The 24,906-nt window shown below is 36.4% G+C and overlaps 1 protein-coding gene across 1 annotated transcript in view; it reads left to right on the plus strand.

The window, feature by feature from the left end:
- APOLTP (apolipoprotein lipid transfer particle homolog) overlaps positions 1-24,906 on the plus strand; it is a 95,873-nt gene that overhangs the window by 20,140 nt on the left and 50,827 nt on the right. The window contains exons 10-28 of the mRNA XM_085300681.1: positions 2-167; positions 1,647-1,829; positions 3,509-3,661; positions 4,757-4,901; positions 7,572-7,730; positions 8,303-8,421; positions 9,463-9,744; positions 10,797-10,952; positions 11,446-11,630; positions 12,429-12,611; positions 14,401-14,492; positions 14,692-14,861; positions 15,666-15,825; positions 16,943-17,022; positions 18,300-18,480; positions 19,646-19,798; positions 21,928-22,055; positions 23,016-23,174; positions 24,247-24,427. Coding sequence (XP_085156807.1) covers positions 2-167; positions 1,647-1,829; positions 3,509-3,661; positions 4,757-4,901; positions 7,572-7,730; positions 8,303-8,421; positions 9,463-9,744; positions 10,797-10,952; positions 11,446-11,630; positions 12,429-12,611; positions 14,401-14,492; positions 14,692-14,861; positions 15,666-15,825; positions 16,943-17,022; positions 18,300-18,480; positions 19,646-19,798; positions 21,928-22,055; positions 23,016-23,174; positions 24,247-24,427 — 3,035 coding nt within the window. The remainder of the gene's footprint in view (position 1; positions 168-1,646; positions 1,830-3,508; positions 3,662-4,756; positions 4,902-7,571; positions 7,731-8,302; positions 8,422-9,462; positions 9,745-10,796; positions 10,953-11,445; positions 11,631-12,428; positions 12,612-14,400; positions 14,493-14,691; positions 14,862-15,665; positions 15,826-16,942; positions 17,023-18,299; positions 18,481-19,645; positions 19,799-21,927; positions 22,056-23,015; positions 23,175-24,246; positions 24,428-24,906) is intronic.

Raw genomic sequence — 24,906 nt, forward strand, 5'->3', positions numbered from 1 at the left:
GGCAGCCTCTAATAGATGCTCTTCCATCGTGTGCTACAGAGGCGTGTGTTCTCCTAATGAAAGAAATTATAGCCTCTGGAGAAGTTGAGGAAGACAGAGTGGAATCTTTCCTTTGGTCATTTTCATTCATTCCCAAGCCCACTTCTGGCATGATTGAGTCTCTTGCTGTGAGCAGACCAGTTCTTTAATTTATCAGTAAATCTGGCACGGTCATAATTTTTGTATTTTATAATACAAATCTTTTTTGCAGATTTATACAAAGCCCCAGGTGTATAGGTAGCTTGAACAATGTGGAGGTGAAAAAAATGGCTAATTTAACTTCAGTTCCAAAAGAGGATGCAGTATTATTTGTTCACTGGAACTTGACTTATATTTGCAACATAGAGAAAAAAAAAAAAAAAAAAAAAAAAATCTGAACTACCCCCTGGGCTCCAGAGACTGTTCTGGAGTTAGTTTTGAAGTTCAAGGGCAGGTGTGTGTGAATTTGATTGCCATGAGTAAAAGAAGGTTTTGCCAGGTGGAGCTTATTTATTGTCATCATCTCCCAAACTGTTTGAGGAGAGACAATGTGTCTGACTGTGGGGCAAGATATGTCTATTAACAATGCATCTTGCTTGTACTGCTACAGATGAAATGTGAACTAATGTAAAATATAAAACATAAAAATATGTATTAAATGACACATCTAGTTCTACAATAAATTTATGCTTTCCTATTTCCTCCGTGCCCCTCTCATTAAAATTTAAAGATGTGTGAAATTATTCCCAAATTTGCATCTGATATGAAACAGAAATGATACCTTAAATATTAATGTTTTCATCCAAATAGAAACAGAATTTCTGGCTAATTCCAAGGATAAGTCCAGGGTATCTGTACAACAGGTTTGAATGTTACAAGTTCTATGCACTCAAGCATAGTGCTTGATCATTACTGTTGAGTACAGTTACAAGACTGGACCTTGAAAAAGATATATTCATTATTGAAAGTCCATAAGTAATAGTTTGTAAAAGCCAAATCTATCATTTATGAATGCTGTAAGTAGGTTGTCAGTTTCAAGAGCATGTTCTGCTTACGAATATAAGCATGTTGGTAGATGTTGTAGACAATTTCGAATACTCTACTGTTGGTCTAGATAGTTAATAATCACAAATAATTTTAGTTATCTACTGATTCTTTAAAAGTAGTACAAGAATATTATGTATAAATATATATTTCTTTGTGGGAATCTTCATGAAGAACTCTTTACATGTTTAGGAAGAATGTGTATGCTAACTTTTGCATCCTTTTCTAAACTTCTCTAGACTGCTTACATGTCACACTTTTCCTTCTGAGCATTCTGGAAAATAGTTTAGATTAATTTTTACACTCCTTCTTAATCATGCAAGGCATGATTTTCTGTAGAAGGAACTGAGATCTGTATGATGCTGACACCCTTTTAGTCCTCATATATACATATGAAGGTGGAAGAATTTTCAGCCATTTCTCCTCAGGACTGGCCTCCTTCAAGTGCTGTTTGAAAATATGCTTTTTTGAGATTGAATTTTAGTATGCAAGTCTTCTGATATATTTATTTTCTATTAAGTGTGTTACAGTAATTGTGAGGATGACCTTTTTGAGAACAGCCTGGTTTTTTTTTTTGTTTACAGCCTTTGCTGCAGTCACCGGAAGCAAGCCAGAGCTCCTTCCTAGGAGTAACTGCTCTTGTACATAGGTTTTGTTCAGCTCACCAATCCTGTGATGGTGTGCCTGCTGTGCAGAGTGTGATGAGAACTCTTAGTGAATTTCTGGGAGGAAACTGCACTGTGCAAGATTCAGAAGGACTCAAGCAGGTATTAGAGAAGCATGTGGCATAATGCTTTACTCTTCTGTGCTAGCTTCTATTCTTACTTTATGATCTTCTTTGAACTTCTTTGATGAAAATGTTCAGTAAATATGCAGAAAACTATGAATAAAAGTATTTTAATGAATACTATTTGATAGGATGGGCATAAAATTTTACAATTCAGCAAGTATTTCTGACCTATTAATGTGGATGTTTTTGTTATATGGTGTTAATTGAGGAAGTCCTGCATCTTTTCTTTGATGAAGCAAACTTCATGAACTTGGAGTTTAAAAGAACAGACTTCTCTCTCCCCTATGGAATGACAGTTTGCTGATACTCCCTATTTCTTTGGTTGATGATAATCATGTACAATTAGAGGTAGGTATGGTATCACCATCTAATGTGTTCTGCTGAGTTCTGCTGTTTCTGGCTGTAAATAAGCCACGGTATTGGAAGGCCTAGTGAGAGAGGAAAATCGTGCTATCTTAGTTGCTCTGGATGATCCATTTCTTGGATTAGGAGTAATTCCTACCACAGTTCTGGGATTTTTAATTTTTAACTGCTGCTCACTACTGGAAAAAGATCTTCGTATTTTTTGTTTAATGATCTACTTAATCCTTTCCGTGCTTAGAATATAGAATACCTCCTGTTCGTGTACCAGATAGCATAGTTAGATCCCAGGAGCTAGGTTTATTTCATGTATTCCAGTGTACAGACAGACATATGAGATTTGTACTTTTCTTCATAGAGTCTGAGCAGTGTGTTCACTCTTAATTCTTCCACTATTTATTGAAGAATAACTTAAAACATAGATTTTATGTATTGGGAATCTCAAACGAACTTTTAATATAAAAATTTCATTCCTGAACTTTTTTTGCCTTCCCCTATTCACTGTAGAATTGTAGTTTCTGTGTGCTGTATGAAGTTTTCTAGCCCATTCTGGTAGACCAAGGTTTTTGCATGTTTTGGGGATACATGACTCTCATTAGAAAAAGATGGAAACAGAGTTATCATTCAAAGTCTGTGTTCTCCATCAGAAGGAGGCACCTCAGCACTGGTGAATGGCCTCATGTCTCAGAAATGCCTCACTGGTCTCTACTGAGTTCTTAGAAAGAAATATTTTGAAAATTAAAACAGTCTTTTTAAGTTCCTAAAGATGGATGTAGAGTACAATTTTCAAGAGAAGTGTTGAAATCAAAGCTTCGTCTTTAACTGTGGAAAAGAAGAAAACTGTGGTAACATTATGACATCTGTTGATGAATTATTATTTTGAATCAGTCATTGTGTCTAGAACTCCACGTTGGATCACTAAAAAGGTCAAACTCTCTGTGATCAAAAGGGACAAAATGTTAAAGCATTTGAAAAACTACTGTACATCAAATTTGACTTCTACTTTTCCACTGAAATGCAGGTGTTTTAATGATTTTGTAATCCATTAAGACTAAGCCCGATTTCACTCGCAAATGTTATTTGACATTTAAACAGCAATCCATGTTCATACAATCCATGTTCATTCATTGTCTGTACACTAAAGGCACTGTGTAGCTGTGTATAGCTGCAGTGGAATCTCCCAATAAGCAGAGAATTTTGAAAGAATTTTGACAAAATGCCTGAACACAATAAGACTTTATGTACAGCTGACAAGATGTGGTTAATTTATGATTCCACCTTGCTTTGTGTTTACAGATGCAACTAGTGTTAAAAGCTATTGGAAATGCGGGACTGGCAGCAGCTTCACTAACTCCAGTTTTGAGTTTTTGTGCTTCCCTGAAAAGTAATCCTGTCGAAATTCGTCTAGCTGCTATACAGGCATTCAGGCGCATTCCCTGTTCTGTCAGGGTAAGAAATTTCTTGCCAGGAGGTGACTGATGGCTTCCTGGTTCTGTCCCAGAGTTTGAACTTTCTGGAATAGTTATGAAACATGCAAACAAATAAGAATCAAGTGTTAAGTGTGACTTCCAGCGGAGCTCTTTTGCTATTGGAAAGGTTGGTAGCACCCTAACACACTTTGTAGTAGCTGGGCTAAGACACCTAGTCCCTTAGATAAAGCTTATCATTTTTTTTAAAAAAAAGTTCCTTGAGTTGTGTGGCTTATGACTGTGTGGGTTGTGGCTGAAAACCCACAGTACTTGATCTTTCCAGTAGTCTGTTCTCCTGTATCCCTCTCTGAAATGCTAAGTATTTAATATGAGAAGCTTGCTCTGATTGGCAGTACACTGTCATGGTTGGGATATTTTGTTAACAGTTTGGAAGAAGAAAACACAAACAAGTTACTTAAATAACTTAATATTAAAAACAATGGCAAAGTCAGGAGTGTTACTCTGGGCAAAGGTGGCAGTTCTGCTTCAGAAAAGCAAGGAGTTTCCACAGCACTTGCATGCACTCGCACTTAGAAAAGCATTTTCTATGACTTGCTTTCTTCAATTTAATTCCAGCATAGCATAAGCTGGTTGTTCTGTGGTTATGAAGTTCCATGTTGCTTTTTAGACCTGTTGAAAATCTGAGGTATATGTGTTGTCATACACATTATCATCATCCTTTAGTATGTGAGATACTAAACTAATGCACTGACTGTAGTAGGAAGTATTAAATGCTAATAGAAATGTTATGAATACAACGTTTGTCAGTCCCTGATGCCTTAATTCTGGGCAGGTCACCAAAAAATCCATACTTGTTGATACTGGTGAAGTATTGAACAGAAGGAATTTGCTACAGTCCTACCTTCTGTTTGAGACCAGGAATAAACATAGCCGTTCTTTCTAAACAAGTTGCATGAAGTGACTTTGGCAGTGTAATTATAACAATGACTATCTTTTTCAGATGTGAAAACCCAGTTATACTCTGAAATGCATACATGAGGTATTTTAGGGGAGTAAATACCATAATCCTTCTCTTCTTCTTTTTTATAACTTTTTATCTTTCTTTTTCTCTTAGAATGCTGTATTAGTTCAGCTATATCAAGCAACCAGTGATGAAGTGGAAATAAGGATTGCTTCTTACTATATAGCAATGCAATGTCCAAGTGAAGAGTTATTTAAACAAGTACAAAAGACTTTGCAAAAGGAAACATCCAGTCAAGGTTAGCAAGTAACTACTGAAATATTAAAGCTTTCAATTTAATGCACTATCCCTGAATTTTGGTATTTTCATTCCTTTGTCTTGAGTTTATGTATCACCTAAGAGCAGCTCTGCAGAGAARGACCTGGGAGTGCTGGTGGATGACAAGTTGACCATGAGCCAGCAATGTGCCCTTGTAGCCAAGAAGGCCTATGGTCTCCTGGGGTGCATTAGGAAGAGTGTTGCCAGCAGGTTGAGGGAGGTGATCCTGCCCCTCTACTCAGCCCTGGTGAGGCCTCATCTTGCGTACTGCGTCCAGTTCTGGGCTCCCCAGTACAGGGGAGACATGGAGCTACTGGAGAGAGTCCAGCATAGGCTACAAAGATGATCAGAGGCTGGAGCATCTGCCCTGTGAGGAACGGCTGCAAGAGCTGGACCTCTTCAGCCTGGGGAAGAGAAGGCTGAGGGGGAATCTGATCAATGTCTACAAGTACCGGAAGGGAGGGTGTCAAGGGGATTGGGACAAACTCTTTTCAGCTGTCCCACGTGATAGGACAAGAGGCAATGGGAAGAAATTGAAGCACAGGAAGTTCTGTCTGAACGTGAGGGGGAATTTTTTCCCTGTGAGAGTGATGGAGCACTGGAACAGGCTGCCCAGAGAGGTGGTGGAGTCTCCTTCTCTGGAGATCTTCAAGGCCCTCCTGGATGCAACCCTGTCTATCATGCTCTCGGTGACCCTTCTGAGCAGGGAGGTTGGACTAGATGATCTCCGGAGGTCCCTTCCAACCTTGCTGATTCTATGATTCTATGATAATAGACTTCTGAGTAACAGGTACTCTTCAAGGCATACAGCACATACTAATTTTTATTTACCTTGTTCATAAAAAGTAATATGAAAAAAAAAATTTTTTTTGTGAAAGAGAAATTTATATCAGTATTAATGGTATGTGCATTGAATTAGCACTGGAGCGTAGCATTTGTTATCTTCAAGGGGGAATAAGTTTCTGAGAAGTAGATTCTAAACATATGGAATGTGTTGACCCCTCACGGTGCAGCACATGTGCAGCCAAGTCATGACTYGACACATTGTCTTGCAGGAATATTAATTTTGGAACACAACAGTGTAACAGTATGTGGTTTTTGTTTGAAGACAAGTTTGGAAATCCACATGTGCTACATAGTGCAGAAAGATTCTGCACTGTGTATTAGAATGGTTTATTTGCTGTATGTATAGAGTTTTGAGTCTTTATTGCCAGTTTGCTCTTTTCTCTCTGTAATTCCATGTCCATTAGTAAGCCTCAAGAGAGCTGGTAATCATATGCCAAAATTTATGTAGAGGATCTGATTAGTAGAACTGTCTATGTTTAAAGTTGCTGAATACTTGCTGATAAAAGGCTTTGTTTGTGGTTCCTTATAGTCTTTAACTGTCAATTATAAGATTTTCATGTGCTTGCTGTCTATCCTAGACTTTTAAAAAAATATTTCAGTATACTAGATCAGAGATTTTCAATAACACAATGAGAAATGCTGCCAAAATGAAGGTTTAAAACAAATTTTTGAAGAATTCTATTCTTTGAAGAAGGGACTTGAAATTTGGCAAATGTGAGAGTCTTACAGTAAAAGACGTATCTAAGGCTCTATGAAATATCTCCAGTTCTGATCAAGTTCTAAGAATCTGAAGAATTACTGAGCTCACTCACATTCTTTAGAAATTATTAGAGCCTAGCCCTTACAATCCCTTGCATTCTAGCTGTATATCCTTTGGAATCACAGAACTCCATGAGATGCAAGTTTTGTTAGAATCACCTTCAGATCCCAGTCCAGGTATGGTAGCTGGACAACCTATGTAATAGGATTTGACTTTGCTTATGCTGTCTATAGCCCTAGACTGCACCTAGTGCAGTAGAACACAGCTTTAGCAGTGCCCATAATTACTTTGCTGTGTGTCATGTGCCAAAGTCAGTAGCTTTTCCACATTATATGCTTGGCACTTGAGAGTGCCACTTACTTCATCCAGGTCAGCTTCCTGCAGTATGTCAGCTTTCCTGTGGGATGAGACTATAGGGTTTATCATTCCTGTTCTTATCCTTCTCGCATTGTGAAGGAAAACAAGGTGTGCAGGCCAGAAGTGAGGAGTGGTGAGATCTGCAGATCTCGTTTGGACAAGCAGGGATCAGCACTGTGGGGCTCAGTGTGAAATGCCCCTCCTGTGAGAATAGGCAGTGCCTCAGAAGGCAGTAGCTTACTACCACTTCTTGGAATCACATTCTTTTTTTAGAAGTAGGGGTCTGTGCAATGGATTTGTGCTATGGCTAGCTTTTCCTTTGATTGAGCCAAACTGAAGAATAACTAGATTGATGAAGCTTTCACGTTCTGAGAATTTTTAGTGCTTGATATTGCAGTTCTGATATTTTGAAGTCTTTTCTTTGCAAGGAATGGTATAACAGAAGGACTTCTTGGTCATGGGTTACTTGGAGCTGAAGTACTAGATTCCTCTCTGTTACTTTAATGTAAAACCTAAACTCCTAAATTGTTTCCACTGCACAGCCTGCCTCTAATTTGTGTATTATTATTGTATCTTTATTTGAAGCACTCCTTTGAATTTAGCATAGAAAATTCTTCTAAAAAGATTTTTTAAAATTATTTTAAATTTTTCTCTGATTTTCAAATACTTTTCTTTGTCTAATTTAAGTGAGCTCTTTTGTTCGGAGTCATCTCTCCGAGCTCATGGAGACAAATGATCCTCTGAAGGAGCACTTTCGTGATTCTATTCCTGATGACATCCTTAGCAAAGATGTTGACTGGGAGGCATGGAAATACTCCTCATATTCAGATGTCACGTTCCACACAGGTATGTGGAGTTCTAGAACTTGATGCTTTGTAGAATATGCATTATTAAGAACCCACATGGCTTTTCTGGTCCTTCACATCTTATCTTGCAGTGGAGAATTTTAATTTTTATGACTTAATAGAAAATAACTATGCAATGTAGGCTTGTTTCTAGTCTGATCTTTATTGGAGAGTATCAAAAGTAACTCCAGCAAGCCAGATAACTTTCAACTTGTGTTTTGTGAGAGTTGGAAATAAGAAACAATTAATTTTTTTAAATTTTTATGAACACCAACTTTTGATTCCTTCCATAGTGAATTTCTTTTGCAGCAACAGGGGATTGGGGTGTGCTTTTTTTCTTCTGATGTGTTTTAAGTGCTCTTTTTTGGTGTTAATGAGATAATACGCTTTCTAGGAATTATGTTAAAGTCTTTGTTGTATTAAAAAGTTAAATAATATCCCTTTCTGGCTTAATGTTTTATTCACCATTTTCTTAATGGGCAGAGTTGTAATTTCACAAAGAATGATGGGATTTGAAAAGTGTATGAGAACAGCTGAACTCCGAAGGACTGACATGTGATATTTATGTTGCAGCTGGTGCAGGTGCAAATATGGAAACATCAGTGGTCTTTTCTCCTGCATCTTTTCTACCACGATCAGTCGTGACAAACTTGACAGTTCATCTTATGGGGCAGGCTATCAATCTACTGGAGGCAAGTTCTGGGAATTTTTTTTTTAATCCCACTGTTCAAAGGAGATTTGGTGGATTGAAGTAGAAGGAAATGTCCCATTACAGTCTGTTTACAGAGGTATGCTTTTCACTACCATTGCAAAGTTGCCTTCAGATTTACAAGAAGACTCCTTTCTTCAGTGGGCAAATTCGAATTAAAATCACTTTCACTCTGACAGCACAAAGGACTAGCCAAGTGAATTGTATTCAACTGCAGTTGCTGGTTCAAATAAAAAATAAAGTTCAGTGTGGCTACATTCTGAGAACCCTGGTCTAGCTCCTGTTTAAGTCAGCAAGATACTTTCACTTGTTTTCAGTGGAAACAGAACTGGCTTGGTGCACTACTCCTTTAATACGAGAGAGAGTCATACATAGCTGACTGAACTCACAGTTTCAGTCCCACTGACTGTCCCATGTTTGAGAAAATGGTCTGCTTTCAACCTAGTCTTCTTTAATTGTGCCTCTAGTTGTACCTTGAATAGCTCAACTGTAAAAGAAGACAGCGTTTGAAATGTGGAATCTTTATTGCAGATAAAAGTGCGTATGCAGAAGAAAAATTTAATGTAAACTTCAGATCTCAAGTTAAGTTTAGGGGTAGTAAACAGAAAAAACAGTTTTTCAGTGCTGTATATTTGACCGCCTAATTCATACATACTAGTAATAGTATCTTGGGTGAATTTGCAAACAGAATCTTGTTCCGGGAGCTTAAAACAAGGGCATTCTTGCTATGCAACCAAAATACTGTTTGTAATACGCTAAACTAAGCTATCCCTTATGGTGTAAATGAATTGTTACGAGATTAAGAAAGGATTTTTCTTTTATGCTGAGCTTCACATAATCAACAGACTACAGTAAAAGAGTTAATACTGAAACATCCAGTATTGGATGCTGTGTGGAGTAGGATACTAAACTTTACGGACCGCTGTAATCTTGTATGGTAAATCCTTGTTCCTACAGAAACCTTCAGGTTGCCAAACTTGATGTATTTTTAGTTTAAATTTGAACACTGTATTGTTTCCTCTAGGTTGGTGTACGGTTAGAGAATGCAGAAGTTCTCATGCAGAAGATTTTTGGGCAAAAATCTGCTACTTTCAGTGACTATTTTTTTGCAAACACTGATGAAAGCAAGCACAAATCAGAAAACCCAATGAAGACAGTAGGAAGGGTCAAGCAGTGGAAGCTCACTTCAAAGCGGTACAGCCATGGTGATCATCTTGTGTCCAAGGCTGGCAAGCCAAAGTTGAGAAGAGCTAACCAGAATTGTCCTGGTAGAAAGTATAATAAGATGAATGGGTTAGTGAAGAAGGTAAATGGTTATGTAGATCTTGGAAAAATTTGTGATGTTTCCCAATTAACCTTAGGGCTCCGTCTAGCATTGGTTATTGCTCTATATTATCATGACTTTGTTGCAGAAAGCATACATAACTTTTTCTGCTCATTTACACAGAACTTAACAGCTGCAAAAAATACAAAGCCACAAAGAGTTGAAATTCCTTTTTTTCAGAAAGCTTTGTCTCAAAACAGTGCCTCTCAGCCAGGGGAACGTGTTGCCAGTATTTTGGGGTTCCTCCCATTATTTTGAGCACTCATACTCTTGCCAGTGATGTCCTTTTGTCTGTTGACTTCTGTGGCACTGTAAACAGCTGCTTGATGTTTAGTTTCTCAGTCATGTTGTTCGTGATCTGGTTTCCCAGATTTGCTGTCAAATGTTAACCCTTTTTGCATTGACCGATGGACAGACTAATGTTGCCAGGAGCTATGTTCCATGTATGTGACAGGGAATTTGTGGGAATTGATTTTAACTGTTGAAATATTACCTACAAAAGTTGAGAGCCATGATTTTTTTTTTTTTGTCTTAGGCCACATTTCTTCTTAGGATTCATCTTTTTTCATCTGTTTCTTGTTAGAGTGCAAACTCATGTCTCGTGATACTCTTGTATGGATTCTTAAGCAGCGAAAATTTAAGTTTTGCCTCTTTACAGTTTGCTTAGCAACCATGGTGCTCATAATGGTGTAACGGTGCAAATTGTATTCCCCTATATTTTTCAAGGCTTCATCTGTTTGTGGGTGTACAGCAACAGTTAGCGTTTTCCTGAGTCATTTTAGGAATACAGATTACCTGTGTAAAATGAAAGCCAACTTGTGGGGTATGGAGCTGAAATTTAGCTGTAAAGGATGGGCACTAATCCAGATCTTGGGTGGGCACTAATCCAGATCTTAAATGGGCTTGAAATATGTATAAAGGGGAACCTGATAACTGCTTGCTAATAACATAGCTGATGAATTGTTTTTTACGGGGCTGAAAGGAGTTTAATGTAAGCATAATTCTTCCTGATTTATTTCTTTACCACATTTCAGTTCACTGAGAAAATGGTGAGGAAGAAGGAGCTGAAATGTGAGCTAAGCGTAAAGATCTTTGGAAATGAATTTAGGTTTTTGGATTGTGCAGATTCAAGAAAACAGATGAAACATTATTTTTTAAGTCTATCTGAGCTGGCTGTCAAACTTCTGAAGGTAAAAGGAACCTTTTTGAGAATTTACTTTCTGACATGTAGAAGATACAGAATATTGTTTATTCGTTTTCTAAAAAAAAGTTTGAAAGACTCTAGTATATATTGGAGATAAACAGCATTTGGTAAAATGTACTTGGAATAGCATTAACGTTTATGAGGCAAGGACTTGGTCTGTTGTCTGATGGTTCTCATCTCTTGCTTTTCCTCATTCAAAAGTGTCCATGCTTAAGTGCAAAATAATTCTGTTTGTTATCTAGGAAAGGACTGGTATCTGAGCTGATGTCCTGGTCAGACACAGGCTTTGAGCTGCTTTCTTCCTTATTCCAAAACCAGCTCAGTTAAAAATACATTGAGGGAAGAGAAATACAGTGCATAATTTTGCCCTGCAAAAATGTCTGGAAAAAGTTCTTGCATGGTGGCTTTATTATGCAAAATAATTCCATATGTATGTTTTGTTTGTTTGTTTGTTTTCTTTTTTGTAATTTTTACCACAGGGGCAAGAGGTTCAGTTTAATAAAAGACTGAGTTTAGCCACTGAAGAATTGCAGTTTCCAGCAATTTCAGGCTTTCCTGTTCAACTGGCTGTCAATGCCTCAGCAGCAACCAACATAAAAATCAAAGGGAATGTGAATTTCAAACAACGGTCAAATTTCTTTGTGAACGGATATATCAAGCCAAGGTAATTAACTACTCCAATGTGTGTGACACTTCCACATATTACTGTCATTAAGCAACAATTCCTGATATGCAAGTTCTGTGTGGACATCCGTTATCAGTTAGGAACTTCCTGAGGAACTCATAAGTCACCAGGCTTATATTGCTGAATGGTTGCTGTGCTGCAAAGAAAGTAGCCGTTTCCTATCCTGTCTGTTTGATTTTAAACTCTACATTGCTGTGCTTTCTAGTCCTACTTCTAAGCTGACCACTCTCTCCTATCCCTAAGTCAACTTCCTCAATATTTGCACGCAGATGATCTTTTGAATTGCTTTACCTATTACAGGGATGCCACTTTTTGGATTTTTTTCAGGATCAGACATGCAGTTATGAATCCACAAACCAGCTGATGATTTAACCCTGTGTTTCCTTACCTGGCTATAGTAGCTTTTTACACATACTGAATTGTTTACTAACCTTTGCTAAGCGCAATCTTACTAGAGATGAACTTACATAAGGTCACTTGGTTCCTTTTCCTAATATTCCCTGCTGAAGTTTGGGTTCAAATCCATTACTCAGCACATCTTTCATAATGCTTTAGTTTTGCAATAGTTAATGTTAAAAAGTGTGTATCTATATATGTAGAATGTTTTCAGTGAGTGCCTGAAACAAAATATTCATCATGATTTTGAAGTTAGTATAGTTTGTGCAGCATCAAATGCTATGTGTTTATTCAAGAGGGTAAGAAACTTATCATTTAAATCAAGTGCTTTAAAAAGAAAGTGCTTTTCGTAGAAGTGTGTTTATCTGCTTCTTTCAACAGTGCATTTATCCAGATTTCTGTCCAAATGGGAACTGTGGGGACTCTGGGAAAAGCTGGCCTAAGCTGGGAAATAGGAGTGAGGACATCTACTAGTCTTGATGGTGGAATCCAGGTTAAGAAAGGGAAAGAGCTGAAAGTTTTTTTGAACACTCCAGAAGAATATATGGAGATAATTAATTTCAGGTAAGATGAAGCAGGGACATCTTCCTGCAGATAAGTAACCATACTAACCTTGAATCAGAGCTTAAATGGTAGACTTGTTAATAGTGCAGAAATATTTTGTCAGGAAACAAACTCTTTCAAACTAATTCATAGTCCAAAACTGCCATTCTCAGGAAAAGGAAGTGGAAATCATTCTGTGCATTTTACATTCTTTTACCAAAAATGTAGCCTTCCAGTGAAGTGAAATGGTCAAATCAAAATCTGACAATAAAAGGCATAAGTGAATTTTTCACATTCCCCTGTTTTTCCCTACTGAATGTCAGTGCTGTTTCTGGAATTTAATGTTTGAAGGATATTTAATTTAATGTTCAGGATATTAAAGTGATGGAATAAAAACTTAGTACTGCTTCTACAGGTGGTATTTAGCAAAACCAGATACAGAATGGCAAAAGAGTAGAGTAAGCAATTCAGACTACAGAACTGAAGATGTGTGCTCATATCCTTCTAGTGAATTTTTACTTAGATTCTCCAATGTTAGTTAAAGCTTTTAGTGTAAAATACAACCTCAACAACTGTCAGATGTTAAGCAGACAAATTGCTTGTGTTAACGCAAACTGGGCTTTTTAGCTTTTATTTCTGCTGGCTTTCTCTTTTCTTTGCGCTTCTGGATGTGATAGAAGTCCAAGTAGAAAGCCCTGAGATAATCAGTGCAATGATATACTGTAAACCACATGCCTCTTAGACATGACAATGGATTAATGAAGTGTTTGCAGTATATGGATCGTTGCTGCTTGGTATTTCTCTCGATTTGGTACACTGCAGTATTGTGGAATACGCAGTTCAGGAAAAAAGAGCTAAAAGACTGAACTTAACGTTTAAATTGTCCATTCCTTTGGGGATTCGGGGAGACCTCGTCATGTAATTCTCTGGATGACAGACCACGCATCTTTTAAAGAATAAATGCCAAACTAAGCCATTTTTCTTTATTCATTTTAACAAGATGTTAATTACATTAAATTATATGTTTCAGTGTACTGATTCATATCATAGGCCCAGTGTGTTTTTTGCATTCTTAAATCATTTTACAGTTGATGTTATTTGTAGCTGTGGTTACTTATCTTTAGGATTGACATCAGGCTTTTTTTTTTCCCCCCTAAAAATGGGGTCAACATATTTTGCTCTCTGTATCCGTAATACTAGATCATGGATCTGATAACTGTAACCTGAGCACATACAATGTACAACTACTACAGTTTAAAGACGAAAGGACAATTTGACAGAGGTGGTGACAGGCTATCACAGAAGTTTGAATCTCTTTTTGTAGTGGATCCTGAATCCCCTCTACTAGTCTTTTGTCCTTTTGTGTGTGGGAAAACTGCCAGTGTTCTGATGCAAAAGGCCTTAATCTTCATGGAAATGATAGAAAAGGTTCTAAGCTTGGTTATCAAAATAATTACAAACCTGTATTTTGCATTGTTTGAGCAGGAGGCTGTCAGTAGAAACTATTTTCTAGCCCTTTTGCTCCCATAAGGGGCCAATAACATGGTCCTTGGACTTGCTTAGAACAGAGATCTGTAGCTAACTGTAAAGCATTGTGGAACCATATCATGACAGTGACAGATTAAACATGGAAATTGTGGATAAAAATCAATATTGATTAATAGAACTGTAGAGTGACCTTTAGTAGAACCTCACTTTTCTTGTATTTCTCATTTGGAAATGGATGGCATATCACTGAGATCTTTGTTTAAACTTGCTGTGGCTTTAGCATAATTGTTTTAAAGTGAGTATTTGAAATTCTTGGTTGTAGCTCTAAACTCTACTCTAGAATGATGGAATGGACAGAAGATGTTGATGTCTTCCAAGACCACACAGAAACTAGATATTGCACTAAGGAGGAAGGTAAGACTAAGTATCATATTTATCTTAGAAAGTTTGATCTTTCTGAATTAGGGGGGTAGGTCTAAACCACAACAGAGATTGTTTTACAAAATAATTTTTTTCTGGTTTCATATTGCTTTTGAAGAGTCCTTATTGCTCATTGTGTGGTTTGTATGTTTTCATTGTGCTTTCTGGATGTCTAACTGTTATGTTCCACTAGTGTCCAAGATTATTGGCTGGCAGTTGTGTTCTGAAATGCTGTATCCTGACTCAGCCAGTGGTTTGCCTTTCCCCTTTACTGGACCTCTAAGAGTGGCTGTCACATTAACTAAGAAAGACAGAGGCCTGCAGCAGTACCTTGTGGAAGCTGCATATAATTATATTGCTCAGGTAATTCTTCAATATGCCATGCTTTATTTTGGCTTTGGTAATTTTTTTTAGTTTACTTAAACTGATGAGAGAGTAATGTGTCTCAGTACTGTATATTCATCTTTGCTAATTTGCAAGGTCTACATTGTTGTTACTATTTCCATTCTTATTGAAATGGGAAAAGATATACAAAAAAAAATCACTGATGCTGATAGTGGGTAAATATTATCCATATACAAGATATATATGGGAATATCAAGTCATTTACTTAGATGAAACTGATGCACCTCACTTTGACTTGTCTCTGTTTGGCATATAGCTGAGAACTTTGTTTAAACTTACAATTTGAATTCAAAGATTAATATTGTAATGTTATAATCTCCTGGCTCATGAGAAACATTGACTTTTATGGGAGAGTGTAAAACCTTAAAGAAAGAACTGTGAAGTGTTGAACCTTAAAGAAAATTGCTGAAAATTCTTGTGACTTAGGCCTGAACTGTAGAGTTGACATTTATAACTGGAAGTGTGATCTGAATTTGCCCAAATTTTGGCAGGATTCAGCATAATTTCAAGACTAGTTCAATCTGCTATAACATTCCACATGTTCAAGCAGAATTTCACAACACAAGCATTAGACAGGGAATGGAAAATACAGCTTGAGAATGGGAGAAATAGAAGTTGGTTGCTGTAAAGTTCTAAAAGCAGAGATGTGAAAAAAATAACAATGAAGATGATTGTGATCATGTGATGTAATTCAATCTGACAGACTCTGTTTTGCAAATTCTGTGCCCGTCACAAATGTCATTATCCTTTCTTTTTTTTCAGGAGGGTTCTTGGGTCCCAAATGAAGCTATCCTTTACTTCTTCATTGGAACTCCAAAGTCAGACTTGAAAAGGGATGTTGGTGTTGACCTAAATTTTAATGTCCCACAGAAGAAATTCAGAATCAAATTTATACGACCAGAGAAAAAAATAGAGATAGATGGTAGGTTTTTGCAACTAAGAACCAGATTAAGCGTTAATGTCAGTCAGGAGAAGTTACTGGCGTTAACAGAGAAATGCCAATGTATTTCAGTCAATAATCTAGTGTTAAAACTACAGTGCTGTGTGATAGCCATTCAATTTACTGCTTTAGGTGACACCTGCTCCCAATGGTATTTGCATCCTGGTTAAAACTTACTGTTTTGCGTGGTCAGAGGTTCAGTATGTTATTCGTAAACTTGGAACAAAGCGGAAAGTTGTTACCAGTATATATGAAGTTAAGGATAAGAAACATGATGGATTGTTCTGTAATCTTTTACATAATACTGGAATGGCCTTGCTCTTACTGAATTTTTATTTTGCTGTATTCTCCTAGTTACAATAGGAAATTACTTGTTGCCAAATCAATTAGAGTAACGTTTATGATATTACTGTGCATTGTAATTGGAAATAACATTTCAATCACAGTAAAATATAGAAAATAAAATCAACAAACACATTGATGAAATATAAGTTGGTAATATGTGTATGATAACAGTGTAGACAACAAATCTCAGCTTCTTTGACATGAAGGTCAAAGTATCTAGATTAATATAAAAATGTATTGTCTAACAAAGTCGGACTGATTTTGTTTGCTTATTTGTTTTATGTATTTTGCCAAATCACAAACAGAGGATTTTTCCCTCCAGAAATGTTTTTCTTGATCCCAGTTATTTTCAAAATGGATTACATGGAAGATTTACCTACATTGTGCAAAGATCTGAGGTGCAAAGTGTTCTGAGCTCATGAAACATCTCAACACAGCACAACACACCTTGTGAGCTGTGGCACAGATCTATGTAAATCAATTCCAGAATGAAGCTGGTTTGTTGGAGATAGCTTGGTTGCCTCTTCTGCATTACTGTGCTCATCCTTTAAGAGTGAGATATGTATGCTGATGACACTTTAACTGCTTTGCAAACTTTATTCCACTTTTTTTTTCATTTGTTTATTATGTTTTTACTCTGCAAATATATTGTTCACGAAAATGTTGACAAGCATTTGGGGATACGTTTTTATTTATAATTCATTACTGAATTATGTATGTCTAAGAAGAAGTAAACATTTTTATTTTTTCTAAGGGAATATTGAGTTTTCAAAAAATTCATGGATAGGATACCTGGAGCTGATAGTAGATGACCAAGATATATACTACATTAAGGTATGTTTTTCACTCCAAGAGTTCTCATACTAGAGTGAATACTCAAATAAAAGAACATGCAGGCAATCCCAAAAGAAAGCCAGTGAGGTACACGCGTTGAAAAGTTTGTGTGAATAATCCATCAGAGAAGTTATCAGTTCTCTTTATTAGTTATTTTGAGATGATCTGCCAATATGTATTTGAATCTAAATTGCTACCTCTTAAAAGATTTAAGATGTGGCATCTGCATGTAATCTTAAGGAATTTTATTATATTCAGATGTACTTGAAGCTTTTGAGTTGGTTCCAGTGCTAAGTTAATAGAGAAGGTAACATTAACTGCTGCGGACTTTGGCTTACGTATATTCATAGTCACACACTTTCAGTGTGACTCAGTTTCAGACTTGTAGTCTGTCCATATGTAATAACTGACTAAGCACAGGCTTAGTTTCTGCACTTCTGTGAACTCCATAGATAGAAGAACCTCCAAGATAATGTTTGTTACAGAAACCATTTTCTTAAAGCACTGGAGAATAAGCAAGAATATGCCAATATCTAATCTCTGAAATGAAAAAGCAAACAAAAATTCATGTTGACATATATCACTGAAACTTTACTGAGATTTTTTTCCATTCCAGGACTTAAAAATTTGTTCATTACTTGTCTGAAACCAGTAGCAGGTTGGCATGTCTTCTGTGGACATCCAAAGTCAATCATTTTCAAACACACTGCATTTTACTACTGTGAGCACAGTATTCAACATTTTTTTTTCTAGAGTAGTATTTCAGCTAAGGTATTTTGGATGTTTCTTCTATTCAGTGTGATGACAAATCCAAACACTGCTTAGCTTTGCAGAGTGTTGTATTTGACTCATCTAGAGTCATACAGACTCATCTAGTCCAACCTAAATCTAGTTCCTTACTAGACAGCCAGTGTTTTCAATAACACAATGTAACTTTTTGGCCCAGTGTTGTAATATTTTTTGTGATGTTAATCACTGTGGAAATCAGCAGGAGATGAAGGAAGTCATCATCTCACATCACTGTGGTTTTTATATAATCGGAAAAATAAAGCCATCCTCTCTCCCCTTTATTTGTTAACAGAAAGTTTTATGGGTTTTTCTGGGGGAGGTGATTAGAAAAAGTGTTTTTCTTGTTTCATTCCCAAAGTGCCCATGTCTATAGTATTGTTTTCTCAAAACGTAATCAACTTGCATTGCTCAGTAGTTTGGGGTTTGCTTTTGTTTATTTGTTTGGGGTTTAGTGTGGTTTTTTTGTGTTTTTTTTTGTTTGTTTTTAGGGAATGACAGATTTCCAGGTACTAAGTGGAGAGCAGAGATACATGACCCAGCTGGAGGTAAAGCTGGTAAGACAAAGCAGCCCTATTATTCTGTCAGGAAACATCACTAAACAACTTGGCAAGAAGATAGCTTTTTCTGTATCCCTGAATAATCTATTGAAGGATGCTGCATTTCTTTCAGGTTAGAGGACAATAAATATTTACCTAATAAATGTGAGTTCTGAAGGTCTCAGAAGATTGGAGGCTATTTTAAGGTTGCCTCATTTTGGACATGTGTTTCTAGAATCCCTTACAAATCAATAAGACCGCTTTTTTAAATGATTGTTCTTGATAAGTTATTCTGAAATACATATTATTACTAATGGAAGTTATACTATACATTATAAAATAAACGTATGTTTTTAATTACTCTTGAACAGGATGGAGGAAATAATTTGTAAGGAGTCATCTAACCAGAAGAAATTACAATATTTTTAATATTTTTTGTTGTTAAATTTTGTTAGTACAGAACAGAGAGACAAATATGTAGCTAAGCTTCTCCTAAGACCTGTTCTGAAAATCTTGTAGTTAGTTTTTTCTTCACAGATACAGTAACAGGAAAATGTAAGAGACAAAGTATCAGAAAGAGGGCTTTACCATTTATGTACATCATTTTATTAAAAGGTAAATTACTACAGTAGAATAAATTGGTGATGTAAGACTAAGGCTCTCTGTTTTTTCCTTAATATTTCTTACTGTGATCTCCTGTGGCAAAGACATTACTAGGTTGTAAGACTCCACAATGTTTTCAAATCGAAATTTTCAGGAGTGCCAATTGCCAGTTTTGTATCTTGGGAGATCTTTTTGTGAAATTCCTTCTTCATCCTTAACTTCTACATGGAGTGCTAGTGACTGCATCCAAAAACGATGTTGATTTGATTCAAACACATATCCCCTGAGAACTGGGCTGCATCAGTTTCTCCTTTGCAAAGGCCACATCTTTATCGGCTGAATGTAAAAGTTGTAAATCTCTGCATCTGTCATCTCTATAGTTATTAAAAGGATCAGTCCATTAAAATTAGGTCTCTTTAAGGAGCGACTTCTGGCTAGATTAATTTCAGTACTACAGGCAGTATCTGAGCTATCCATTAGAAATATGGTCTGTACAGGCTGTGTAAGTAGGCAGAATAAGACTTACTCGTTTTCTGTACAGGAAGCTTACCAAAACTACAGGGGGTTCCTCAGTTAGATAGGATGAGACTGGTCACATTTGCTTTTTGCTTACTGGAGTACTTCTTTTGCCAAGCAATGTTAGTAAAACAATTTTGTGTTCTGTCACTGCATGCTCTGTTCTACTCTTTTCATAGTATTTCTGGAGAAGAAGCTTGATAAGCTGAGGCAGTACTCACTTGAAGGGGAGACTTACCTTCCAGGTATTCTTGGAGCTCATGTCATCAGTCTTCTCCAGCAACATGAGAGCTTGTGGTCACATGCTTTGAGGATAAAATATGGATTCCCAGGTACAGTGAAAATGAGGAAAAGTGAGAACGTTTTGTCTCAGATTTTTCTGCAAGTTACTTGCCTGTATGTCCAGGACCCTCTCTTAACAGGACAGATTTCACACCATTTTTAAGCCGTGTGGTCTGATACCTAGATTGAGTTTTTCTTTCACTTGGATAAATTTTGTTCTTTGAAACCATGTATTAAAAATATATTTTTGAATGTATTATCACAAATATGTCCAACATATTTAAAGTTTGCTATTTCAATATGAATTTCTCCTAATTAATTCATGTTCCCAGCTGTTTATGCAAGATGATCAAGTGCATATATTCACTTAAAAACATGAGAGAATGTTTCCAGAAAATCATTGGCTGTATTGAACCAGCTATAACCTGTAAACTTTACATTAGTTTTATTAGACAAAGCAGGCGAACATCAGTACTGTGAACACTATGAATGTACTGAATATTTGTAGTAGCTCGTCACTGTGAGCAGTACTGAGTGATTGTGTTAGGTATATTGCACATTCAGTGAACATATATACCAATATGAATTTTCTTAAACCAGTATAGGTATGACCCATCATTTTGCTAAAAATGGCACACCGATTAGAATATCTTAGACATAAATGTTAAGGTATATTTCTATTTAAAACAGTCATAAATTATGCTTGAATATAAGAAAAGTTATTTTGCAGTTGTGTTCCTAGAACTTAGGTCAGATCTTGATATATGCCAGGTTTGGCAACTATGCTGCCTAAAGTTGTCAAAAATAATTCCATTTTTAAAATTACGGGATTAAAAAGTAAGTAATTAATTATATTCAGCGGTTAAAACTTCAGATTCATTATTTTAAGCTTTTCTCAGTGACTATGAGGGCCAGCATCTTGTTACTGATTTTAGTTTGTTTTTAATGAAAGCTGAGGTTCTCATGTACTATCATGATGTCAGGAGCTGAATGGTAACAGAAAATCTTCAAATGTTGTGAGACCCTAAAAAGCTGTAAAAGTTGACCATGATTAATTTATAACACTTTTACTTTATCCAGGTAAAATTCCATTTAAATAATAAACTTAAAGCCTCTCCTATTTTATTTTTTTTTCTGTGGAAAAAGCGAGTGAAACAATCTGGAAATTTGGCAGAGTAAACATAAGCAGACCCTTAGATTTTTGTAAACACTATCAGCCCAAATATTTGGATCATTTTCATTCTGTTCTCAAGTTGGACCAGCTGTTTTCAATTTCCTAAACTTGGAAACAATTTTAGATTTTATTTGACAATGAAATAAACACAGACCTGAACTCTTAGAGTAGAGATTATAACGTGGATCTAACTTAAGATTTTCATTTCTAGTGCAACTTATGGAAAAAAATCAGAATTTTAATGCCTAGCCTATTTTTTCCTAATTTTTATGAATTGTTTTCCCTCTAAAGTATGTCTCTAGTCAGCATTGCAAAGTTACTGATTACCATTAGGTTAGACAGCTAGCTGGCAAATAGGTTCAAGTAACAGAAACTGTTTTGACAGCAGCTTTGAGTCTGTGGAGTGTGTCTAGATCTTGGGTAGACATTGAGGACAGCTGTTGAGCTGCACTTCATGGTGCTGCAGTTGTACCACCATTGGTATCAGTTTTAACAAACTTTAGTCAGTACCTTTAGACTGCAAAACATCCTTCATGAAGATTTTGGCTGTAAGTTGAGTGCTCGGTCCTTTTAATGTCTTTCATGCACTCAAACTCACAATACTTGTCCTTCCCCTTTGGTGGTTAAACAGTTATTGGAACCAGTACTTGAATCTGGGAAGGAGTCACAACAGTGTTGGTGAAGTACTGCCAATCCTTTTGCATGAATTAAATACCAAATTATCATTTGTTTCTGACTGGTAGCATTTTCATTTTCATAGGTGTAACTCACTTATCAAACAAATACAAACTCACTGTTCTTAAATGCAGCTTCAGTAAATGTGTGCTTATCTTTGGATTCTTAGGATAAAAGAACAAGTATATGTCTGTAGAAATAGATGAATCCAGCTTTAATGTTTTTGAAAAAGAGAAATCTTGAAAACAACTCTAGATTTGTACTATTGACATTTTGATAGTTTACTTTTGAATAATGTAAACAGATAACTTTGTGCTTTAACTTAAACAGGAGATGCAATTTATCATGAATGTAGTACAAGGCAGAAGATTAAAGAAGAGACTGGTGCACATGAAGTACACAGACTGGATATTGGGCATGAATTTCACTGTACACGGACCCCAACCTATAATCACAAGGTAGAGATATTGACAAATCACTTGTGTACTTTTCTGAGGGGCTTCAACAGAACAAAATGTCATTTTTGGATTGATCTTTTCATTTTCTTTTTTTGTATTGATCTCCTGTGCTGCTGTGTAAACAAAGAGATCGAGTCAATTTGATGATTTGTGCCCTCCATTACACTGTAAGTCATCAGACTCTTCAGCGATGACATTTTTTAATGTGTCAACTCACCTAATTTCTGCAGTGTTTATGAGAATGTTTTGTATAAAGTAATAGTATTAACGAGTTTAGGAGTGCATTTAATTGTTCTGGACTTCTTGTAACTAAAAAGTTCTCTCTTCTGTGTTTAGCATTAGAAGTCATATCTGTAGAAAATAAGGCATTTTACTTAGTTTTGTATTAGTTTTCTGGGTTCAGATTTGGAGATGGTCTTAAAAATCTCAATTGTGTACCTCTCAAATGCAGAGGAAAGCAGACCTGTTTAAAATTTCTTCCTTTTTACTAATTTAACAAAGTTTGTTCTAAACACAGATCACCTTTAATATTGGATGTTTGCTGTAGAATACAGAACTGGATGAGAAATAAGTTTCTGAGTTAGAGGGAAATTCTGTATCCTTTCAGATTTGCTTTTGGTCCAAGTTGGACTGAAGCCAAAAAGTGTTAAGATTTCCTATTAAGCAAAACCTTGCCAGACTGTGCAGCTGCTTAGGGATCCTTGGGGAACAGTCTGTGAGGAGTACCTATATGCAGTTGTGTTAGCTTTGGAGAAAAGTAATTTGACTAACAGTGCAATGATTAAATGTTTTGGGCTTTGTACACTGAATTTATATCTTCTGATTATTTTACTGCAAAATTTGCAACTCTTCCTGCTTTAGTCCTGCTTGCTATTTAGGGATATTTCTACAGTCAGTTAATAGCAGTGAATGAAAGAGAAGATATGGCACAGAGAAGGAAGATGGATTTTTGTTCTTTAGGTTCACCTGAAACATGAAGCGAGTGCATCTTGCCTTTCCTCCCAGCTGGAAGTGAACTATGGGAAACACTGGGATGAAATAAACAACAAGAAAAAAATTCTGATCAGCCAAGCGTTTAAGAATAGTTCCAGTTCGTTTCTAGTCAACTATTTCATGGAGGTAATCATGGTTGCTAAAGAGTAGGACCTTCATTTCAAAGATGTAACAGAAAAAACTAGGAAAAATTTGAGATGAATTATCTTATTAAGACTTCTTTTTTCTACTTATGCCGTGTATTAATAATATAAGGCAGATATATAGATGTGATGAGCTTAAGAGTTAAGAACGGTCTTACACAAACACATAAATATAAATGACGTTTAAAAAGAACAGCAGAAAGTGAGTAGGTGGATTTTCAAATACTAGAAGAGGTTTGGGTGTAATGTGATCTGAGTTCCCTGCACTGTTTGCTCGGTTTATGCATGGTTATTTCTAGTCATTGCAAAGATTGCTTTGCTCACATGATGCTGAAGGGAGGTGCATGATGTAATTACTCAGAATATTACAGTGTTTAGATGGAAGGTAGTTTAGGTATCACAATTCCATACTACTTTAGATAAGACCTGTTCCCATTTTTTTGCAGTTGTAAAATGATTTTTATCCTGGATCAGAAAAAAAGATTTACAATATAATAGAGCATAATTAAAAGCACCAGAGAGAGAGAGTTTATGCCTTCTTTTGAAGCGTGTTATATGGACTCTCAAAGAAAATAATGATTTAAAATAGCATATCGTGTGATCCTTTGTTTTAACTGTAGAGGAGTCTAACAGAAATGCATGTAAACTTTTATGTTATTTCTTAGAAGTTACAGATCTCATCTGTTACTGTCTTAAAATAGATATTTACTTTCTGAGGTGAGTTGTCATCATGATATTTCCATAAGGAGCACCTGTAAGTATAGAATTTATCTGTGATCCCATCACAGAGAGACCTAGAATTATTGTAATTATTTTTTTAACCAAGTAAATAGTCCAAAAATCAGTGGAAATTTTCCCTTTTAAATCTCCAGAGGATCTAACAAATGCGTATTAAAGAAACGCTAATCTGTAATTGGTCAGCATGCAGGAAAAGCAGTAAGGCAAATGTCAAGTGCATAAAGCAGAGGCACTAGTAGTGACCTTCGTACTTCTATATGTGTGTGTTACCTTAGATGGCCAATTTTTTATTTAAATTTGTTTCACTTGTCTTCTAGTTTGCTGTTCAAGTCCTGGAAAAGCAGGTGAATTACAGAACCCAGCTGCAGCACTCACACAATTCTCAGGGTTATTCACAGAGCAGCACCAACTTTAAGGTGCAGTGTAATAACCACATGCCTTTTGTGGCTGGACTGCAGTGGAAAGATGCATCCAGAAATGACCTTAAGAAGTGGGAAGGTGAAGTACCACAAATCATTTCAAGCCGTTGATTTGCAAAGTAGTCATGCAAAGAAGCTGTTGGGATTTTATGAAGTAGTTGTATATGGAAGTCATAGAATCATAGAAATACTGGTTGGCAGAGACCCTGGAAATCTCTAGACCAACTTCCTGCTCAAAGCAGGACTGTTGTTAACAGTCTGTCACATCTGCTACACATCTGTTTTGTCTAGCTAAGTCTTGAAAATTGCCAAGGATGGCAGCCTTTCACAGCCTGTCTGGCTAACCCATTCCAGTGCTCCTTAGCTTCTGAAAGTGCAAGTGGTGGCAGTTTGTCTGTCACTGTTGAAGAGTTCGTGTTCCTTATCTGTGTTGTTTGCCTCCAAGTAGCTGTAGGCAATTAGATCCACCCTCACGCCTTTGCTAGACTAAACAAGCCCAGCTCCCTCCCCTCTTATCATATGTCCTGTCTGTAGGCCCTTGGTCATCATAGAGTTCCT

Source organism: Rhea americana, unplaced genomic scaffold (assembly GCF_003343005.1).
Source record: "Rhea americana isolate MKP2758 unplaced genomic scaffold, rheAme1 scaffold_10, whole genome shotgun sequence".
NCBI classification, from domain to species: domain Eukaryota; kingdom Metazoa; phylum Chordata; class Aves; order Rheiformes; family Rheidae; genus Rhea; species Rhea americana.